This window comes from Passer montanus, unplaced genomic scaffold (assembly GCF_014805655.1).
Source record: "Passer montanus isolate IOZ18808 unplaced genomic scaffold, ASM1480565v1 scaffold16, whole genome shotgun sequence".
NCBI classification, from domain to species: domain Eukaryota; kingdom Metazoa; phylum Chordata; class Aves; order Passeriformes; family Passeridae; genus Passer; species Passer montanus.
Genome location: NW_024363160.1, coordinates 10,665,470 through 10,674,290, shown reverse-complemented (window position 1 = coordinate 10,674,290; position 8,821 = coordinate 10,665,470). Strand labels below are relative to the sequence as shown.

Here is an 8,821-nt window from a genome sequence, read left to right as displayed (position 1 = left end):
TCTGCAATACAAAGAAAGCCTTCAGATTCTGGTTACTTATAATTCCTCTTGCTTCTTTATCTGTGTCCATTTTAGTATTCTATAACCTTTTTCCTTTAGTTCCATTTCTCCCTTGAAAGCTCAGGCTTTGAATTTTAGCTTGCCTCACTGCAGTGCGGCATGTAAGACTTCACAGTTTGAATTCCTGCTTATGTCCAGGCATATCAGTCTGCATCTTGATCTGCTTTAGTTCATCATCTCCCATGCATGCTGAGTTTCTGCTGGGAAAAAAAGTCTTTCTGCCTGTAGTTAAGGTGTTCAAGTAAGGACTCCTGTATCTTAAGACGGATTTGAGGGTTGACAGCATTTGACAGGATTCCTGTCTTTTTGGTCCAGGGACATAACTCACCTGTCCATCCTTCTCCCTTCACCAGATGTGCAAGAAATACTTGTGAAGAGGCAGGGTCAGGGAAGAATTTATTTTAATCCAAAGAGCAGATTTAGTTTTCTACTGAAAAATGGGAAAACATTACATATATTTCCTTAGATGCTATGTAACCTTTTAGGATGTCGAGAGGAAAGATTATTTACATATTAAAAGTACATGAAGGAAAATGAGGCACAAAAATTACCTATCTTGGTCTTTGAAGTTAAGACTTGGTTGCATTTAGTGGCATATAGGATAGATTACAAAAAGTTGTCCCACTCCCACCAGTAGCAACATCCCACAGCCTGTATAAACACATTCTGTTTTGTACTAACTCTCAGTTTTCCACAAGTTGCATTAGCAAGATAAGCTGCCTTTCCAGACAGGCATTTTGGCTCAATGTGTATCGGCAGTGTTGCAGTACTGCATTTTTAGGCAAACCACCAGTGATGATAAGCCTCAAAGATGCATTGCCTGAGAAAGCTCCCCCAAGCTGGTCACTGGGAGATTTGAGTAAATTGGAGTAAATACAGCACGACCATACTGCGCACACCATATCCAGGGGTTTTCAGGCTGGGGCAGCCTCATCCACTAAGCAACTATTGTGTGGTGCAATAGAGCATGCACGAACCAGCTCAGACTTGAAACTACCTTCTACATGTATTTGCAATATTTGCTACACTGAACTACAGCTTTTTTTTCCCTCTCTTTGAGAAACCTTCTTCTGTGGGGAAAAAGTCTTGGAGGCACACAGTCCTGCTTTCCAGGGCACGCACTAGTAAGCTGATGTATTTTAAGGCGGAGATCATCTGTTTTTATGGGCTTGTCTCTTTCTGTAGTCTCTAGGAGAATGGTGTAAGCAGTAGCTGATTATGTAAAGCAAGGCAGTTTGTTCTGACATGTCTTGCTTGGGGCCCATCAGGGAAGGTGCCCCCTGTGGGGTGGTCTCTGGTGGGACAACACCAAGCCTAAGGCTCTGCTCTGAGACCAGACTGTGCTCAAAACACAAACACACAGATCTAGAAAACACCACTAAAGCCCTCGGATGTAAGTACAAACTTGTTTTAGGAACCAGAAAAATCTTGGCCACATGATTTCTTTTGGGGGAATTTGGCTGTTGCATTGCAATTATACATAAGTCATCTTCATAAGTCTTTCTTAGTTCAGGATATTCTCAAAGACATGGAAGAACTTTCTAGAGGTTAATTGTTTTCTTCCACCAAATCTGTTCAAATTTGTAGTTTAAACACCAACTATTAGTTACCAGTGCTGTAGGACATTGTTTTTTACTGTATGCTGTAAAACCAATGCAATAAACATGAGCATGCTAATCACTTTTACGACGTTTATCAAATCTCTCCAGTAAAGCCTTCCATATGTTGCCTGGGATTGTTTGGTGCTTGGTTATGAGAGCCTGGACAGCAGTCTTTGTCTGAAAACAGAAGAGAAATTTGCCTTTAAAGACCTATTTTATACATGGAAGAAAAGTATTTTCACTAACTTCTCAGAGGTTCAAGATGGAAAATTCACACATAATTCTACTGTAAGAAAATAATTGTTTTATATTAACTAGCTGTCCTAATGACACATCTGTTGGAAAAGAAAGGAACAAAAACAATGACTGCACTTTGGGTAGGCTGAAATTATTGAGATTTATCAAATGTGGTCATCATTTAGTCAAAGTAGCTTTTAACACATTCAAACATTGAGTTTCTGCAATCTCCCATCCCTGAAAATTTTCATCAAAAAAGGATGGATAAAGCATGACCCACCTCCTCTGATCTTATAGCTGACCTATCTTGGACTAGGAATTTGGAGTAGGAACCTTTGTCTGTCCTTCCCAACATGAATTCTCCCATAATTTTATCATATACAGCATGCACATAATAAGAAAATTCATTATACTCTTTACATGGGATTCAAATGAAAGTTTAGGAACAAAATGAATACAATATTCTATATTTCTAAAAGAAATAAGAAGTTATCTTCTTTTGTTTTCCCTTGTGTGTTGAAACTTGAACTAAGCGTAGCTACATACTCCACTGATCTACCCCAGAGTTATAGTAGAATATCACTGTGAATATAAAAAAAGAGTAGCCAAACCTTTCCTGACAGATTCATGTCCTAACTCCTTTGCAGGACAGGAGCAGAGAGAGGTCAGCTAGGCCACTGCTCACCTCAAACTTCATTTGTATTACATTTTTTCTAAAGTAATATCAGCCACAGAAGACCTAACTGTACTCCCACCAGGGTGAATGGTGGTCAGAGGGGGCAGCCAAAGGCTTGCCTTAGGCAGAAAAATCAATATCATGGGAAATTTCAATTTCACCTTTGCAGGCACACAAAATACTGTTGCCCTAAAATACATGAATAACCATAAGGGCAGTCATATTGCTTCCAGCCTCCTAAAGGTGCTAAGAGCAAACTCTCCAGCTTGCTGGGGCTGTTCCCTTGTGACAGACCAAACCTGTCTTTCTGGTTTTACTTTTGTGAAGCCAAGCACAACCTGCAATAGACCCTTAAAAAAGGAAAAAGGAAAACAAAAGAAGAAAAACTAGCCTTCCTGCATCTTTTTGGGTGCAGTGAGATGTTTTTTAATAAGTGATTTCTGACAGTTGATTTTTTCATGGATTTCTAGCTTGTAGCAGATTTTTTTTTCTCATAAAATCCTCCTTTATCTTCCATGAAAAATTTGAAAGCTGTATTTTCAGTTTAGCTTTATATTTTGAAAAATGCTTAAACTCTTGATCTATAAACACTTTTATGCCTTGGGCACCACTAATTTCACCAAACTATAGGTACTCAAAATATTTTTATATTTTGGATGCAACTTTTTAACATTTTTATTTTGACAATGAGACTGAAGCTCTTGAAAAACTTTGCTTCTAGAGCCGTATGCTATTTGGTGAAAATTCTCAAAGTTATTTGTTATTTATTAAATTTATTTTCATAATTACTGAAAACTGCATTTAAAACATAATTTACATCATTTCAGTTATCATACTTATTATCAAAGTCCTCAAAGGCATGGGAGAAACAAAGTTAACAAAACAGGAAGACAGAGCTCATACATTTGGAAAGGATGAGGGCATCCCAATCAACTGTGACTACGTCAATATTTATTGGTAGATATTTTTACCTTAAATGATCCCAAACCTCAACTGCCCATAGGTGAACAAGCTAGTAAAAGTGCATTTGTCTTTATTCAAGCATGCAAAAAACTGGGTTCCAGTGCACCTATACTAGAGGGCAAAGTATGTAGTTCAGTTTTGCAAGGAGAGAGAACTTACCTTTTCAACTAATTCCTCTGCAGTTATATTGGGATCGTAAGGGATTGGCTTCCCAATGTATGTGCGAAATTTAACTGGAAGTCCTCCGTATGGAGGGGTAAAAGGCAATCGAGTGCTTTCATATAACTTTCTAAAAAATCCTGAAATGGTTTATGGGAGGAAAAAGTGAGATTATAGTCACAGTAAACACAATCCAAACATGAAATCCAATTAATGTAGAATACTTCTTAAAAATGCATGCTTTATTTGACAGTCAGGAAGTTGTTACAGGATTGAAGCAATTGTCCACGAAAACAAAGCTTGAAAGACTTAATAGGCCAGAGAAATAAGACAAATAGACCAGAGAAATAAGACAAATCACATACACAGTGCAGTTATGCACGAGCTATTTCCAAATTTGAGCTACCTCTCACCCACAGCAAGTGTTAGAGAATCCAAAGTGAAAGTCTGAAAAGCAAAATCTAAGATAAAACCAAGAGAAATCTGAGATAAAAGAGATAAAATATTCCAAACATATAAAATATACTTTTAAGTTCTTACTTCTTTCTTTGAACATCCTATAGCCTTCACGGACATTTTGCGTATACATTGGAATGATGGGCTAAGGAAGTCGAAAAAAAATTAAAAGGTGGAAATGTTATACCAGGTTTGAATTTCTGCTTTAGTGCTTGTTAATGCAGCTAAGAAAATCATGCAGATATAGAGGGTAATTACCAGTTAATTAAGTAGTAAACAAAGAATATTGATTTTTAAAACTCCAGAATAGAAATAAAATGCTATTTTTCAGCTGCCATAAACACCTGTTTTAAAGTCACTATCTGTAAATAAAATGACTGACACTGTACTAGGTTTCATATAACTTTTATGTTATATATTTACTGCAATATCACTGACTGGAACACAAAACAAATTTCCATTGTTTCTCTGTCTAAAGCTTTCATTGTGAGTGGTGAATAGGAAAGTATTCAGTTTGTGAAGTCTTGCAGAAAGCAAGCAGACATTCACGGTTGGCTCAGCTCATCTGCTTTTCAAATAGGGTCTAACTGAAGTAGTAATGTTTGGATAAAACTTCACTGGAAAAGACTTCTGCAGATCCCTGAGACAAAAAAAGGCAATTGTGTGTCCTCACTGACCTGGACTACAGGTCAGTGAGGGGGATCCTTAGGCACTTACAGGACAAGTTCACTTCATATTTGTGACTGAAAAGAGACACGCTTGAGATACCTGCACTTGAAACAATCATGCCTTACAGCCTGAGGTAAGATTTCGTAGTTTGTAGACAGACTGACAGTAGTTGTATCCATATATGCAAAGACTTTTTTCTCCTCTATTGTCCCTTTTCCTTTTTCTGAAACTCTAATTTGAACAGATTGTGGAACAACTTGTCCAGAAGGTAATGAAAGAAGACTTTTGTACTGTTAAGAATCACTACCACAGAACAGAAGATGCAGGATGAGGAAAAAAACAAGCAGGAAAAAGACCTAACTAGAGCCTACCAAATAACCCATAGTGATAGAAAGCATTAAAAGGAAAAAATACTTGAGGGAGAACAAAAATATTAAACATGCATAAAGCTGTAATAGCAAACTTTTCAGAATGCAAAATTAAGGGAAATTGTTAGAAATAAACCCTTAAAAATAATCAGTAATGTCTTTTAAAAATATACGCGTACTGGATACTAAAAATACCAAACTTTGTTTCAGCTATTAATTGAATACTGTACATCTAAGATGTAAAATGTTTGAAACCTATCTGTCACACAGACAAAACGCTTTAAATTTTAGGAGTAGTACAAGAGAAACATATGGAAGGCTATAAAGAAATCTGACAACTACAGAAGTTACTCTTATACAATGAGCAGCAATTGATGTGCAGGGTAGGCAGCAACATTCAGTCCCTAAGCTGGAAAACACAGGTATGCACATAAAATCTGACATTTGTAAAACAGCACAACCAGATCTTCATACACATTTATACTTACTGTGCTGGAACTGAGCTGGATCATCCCCAGCCAGCTTGAAAATCACAGAATTACAAGATAGTTGAGGTTGGAAGAGACCTCTGGAGATCATGTAATCCAAACCTCTTGCCCATACCAGAGAATTTTATAAATCATAGTTCCTGTTTATATTTTACCTAGCTCAGCTTGAAGGAATTTTTTGGCACAGGTAAAATTGAGGGATCTTCAGAAATTATGATCTCTCCCTATTAGCCTGAAAAAACCAAGCCATAGACAGAGAGTATTTCTAAAAGTCATGGATGAATTTGACTGAGACAGATACATGTCCTAAAGGTACACTGAGTCATAACATTAAATAGTAACACTCTGACTCCTGTTAAGCAGAGTAGTTACACAAAATGAAGTGGAAATCAAATGCAGAAACTTTACAGGTAAGGACTGAGGCTGAAACTACCTTCCTTATTTGCTTTTCTTCAACTTTTTCAGTGGAAGAACTATTGAACTTCTGTAATATTAGATGATGGATGGGAATGTCTATTCATATATAAAGTAGGTTTTGTCTTGAAATCCCCATTCAAGTAATCTGTGACAGGTTATTAACCACCATGTAGTCATTTTGATAAAGTGTGTGTAGTACTTTGATTGAGGGCTACACTGTATATAGAAAAACTTTTAATATCCCTTATAATTGTATCTTGTTTCATTCATGATATCTGAGTAACTATTAGCAAATTTATATTAATTGTTACATAATAGAACAAGTTCTGATACCTGGATGAGTCTATCCCCAGTGTATTTAGGGTTTTTGGCCAGATTTTGGTAGAGGGGGAGCTGCAGGGGTGGCTTCTGTGAGAAGCTGCCAGAAGCTTTCCCCATGTCTGGCAGAGCAAATGCCAGCTGGCTGCAGGATGGAAGAGCTGCATGCCAAGGCCAAGCCCATCAGGAATGATCATAACACCTCTGTGATAACATATTGAAGAAGGAAAAAACTGTTGTGCATATGTAATTGTGGACAGAGAAGAACAGGGTGAGAAAATGTGAGAGGAACAGCCCTGCAGACACCAAGGTCAGTGCAGAAGGAGAGGAAGGAGGTGCTCCAGAGCAGAGATTCCCCTGCAGCCCATGGAAGACCACAGCAATGCAGAGATTCACCTGCAGCCCATGGAGGAGGCCCACACCTGAGCATGGATGTCTGAAAGAGGGCTGTGTAGGTGCAGGAAAGCAGTGCTGGAGCAGGCTCCTGGCAGTGGTCTGCAGACCCATGGAGAAAGAGGCCCATGCTGGAGCAGGTTTCCTGCAAGGACTTGTGACCCTACAGGGGACCCTCGCTGGAGCAAGCTGTGCCTGAAGGACTGCACCCTGTGAAAGAGTAACTCACATGTTCATGGAGAGCCTGTTGCCCAGGGGATGGACTGAGTTTGAAGTTTGTCTCCTGTGGTATGGATCCCATGCTAGAACAGGAGAACACTTCTCTCTGAGCAGTGACAGAAACAACAAACTGGCCATGACTCCCATTCCCCATCTGCCTGTGCCACTGCAGGGAAGGAGGAAGAAGGGAGCCAAGGAAGCTCAAGGAAGCTTTCCTCAGCCAAGGAAGAAGGGAGAGGTGGGAAGAGGTGTTTTTAAGGCTTTTACTTTACTTCTCATTGTCTTGCTCTGATTTTGTAGCTAATAATTGCAATTAATTAAGTTGAGTCTGGTTTGCTCATAATGGTATTCGGTGAGTGATTTCTCCCAGTCTTTATCTCAGCTCATTAATCTTTTGCTTTATTTTCTCTACCCTGTCCACTTGTGGAGGACAGTGATAGAGAGGCTTTGATGGGTGCCTGGCATCCACTACACCTCAGTCTTTGGTCAACCAGGAAGACCGTCTGGTCAGTATTGAAAAGGATGCAGCAAGAACAAATAACCATACTTGAAATGTGTCAAAAGATGGGATCCAGTGACTACTGTGGACCTAACTTTATATAAGTGATATATAAGGTTAATATTGTCCCCTCTACTGTTAAATGCACATCAGTTCCCTTTTTTTCTTTAGGTGTTTAATTATATAAGATTTGTCTGATTCCAGATTTCCAGAGAAAAATCAATGATGCCCAAAAGTTCAGTGAAGCTTGCACGCTAATTACAGAAATGTCCACCATGCAGGGATCTAATCAGACTTCCTGATCATAAAAAACCACAAATCTGAATGAGGGTGATAAAAAGAGCTATAAGAACTGCCAGCACTGTAAAGGTAAGCCCAGGCTAGTAGCTGTCAAAGGATAATATACTCTCTCTGCCCTCCTGGTAACAGTCCTACATAGTGCCTGTTTTACTAAACATTACTCAGAGGGCCACCTTTCACACTACAAGAGCCTTACCCTCAAAGAATACCCTATTCAATAAATACAATTTTAAAAACCTCCATCAAAAACCGAACACAAATTCTGTCAAGAAAAGCAGGTAACAATGTTATGTATTACTATTCAGTTATTTCCACATGCTTCTATTTTATGGAAGACTAGTAGAATTAGGAGAATTAATGGCAAGGATTCTTGTGATGTGTTTTGATCAGGGGACTCAAAGTTTTTAACTCAATTTCTATTTAAAAGTCCACAACCTGTTACATTGCATTACTGTAAGGTTCCAGGTGAAGGGAAAACATCTGATGAAAGTTTGTCCAGATGTTTGAAGTAGCTTGAACTACAGAGATGAAATCAAAATCAATAGAAATCTCTCAAGTTTTTAAAATGATAATTCTAACTGTCTCAGCATATTATTCATTTAATACATAAGAAAGTATTAAATTCAATAGGAAACTCAAGATGCCCAGATGAATTTGACTGAGTTTATCCCATTGACATTTGGATACTTTCCCTGTAGTGGTGGTGCACAGGCCCACACAGTATATGAAATATTATTACTAATATTTACCCTTTTGAAAAAAAGGGATAGGAAAGGGAACGGAAGAGCCTAAAACCTGACTTTTAAAAGGTCACATAAGACAAGATGTGGAAACAGGATTCCAGGCCTAAAATTATTTTATCCATTGGGTAAATGCCCCTAATTTTATTCTAGTGTTTAATTATATCCCCACAATAATTTATATATAGAGTTATGAAGAAATATTAATCTGAAGCATGCATTTTGCACCTTCAGATTCTTTGTAATAGGAGCCACAGC

The 8,821-nt window shown here is 38.2% G+C and overlaps 1 protein-coding gene across 1 annotated transcript in view; it reads right to left on the bottom strand.

The window, feature by feature from the left end:
• Nucleotides 1–465: 465 nt before the first annotated feature.
• LOC120499301 (transmembrane protein 68-like) overlaps nucleotides 466–8,821 on the bottom strand; it is a 51,025-nt gene continuing 42,669 nt past the window's right edge. The window contains exons 6-8 of the mRNA XM_039702967.1: nucleotides 4,237–4,297; nucleotides 3,697–3,836; nucleotides 466–1,838 (exon numbers count right to left, since the gene is read on the bottom strand). Of these exons, the coding sequence (XP_039558901.1) occupies nucleotides 1,734–1,838; nucleotides 3,697–3,836; nucleotides 4,237–4,297 (306 nt within the window). The 3' untranslated portion in view covers nucleotides 466–1,733. The remainder of the gene's footprint in view (nucleotides 1,839–3,696; nucleotides 3,837–4,236; nucleotides 4,298–8,821) is intronic.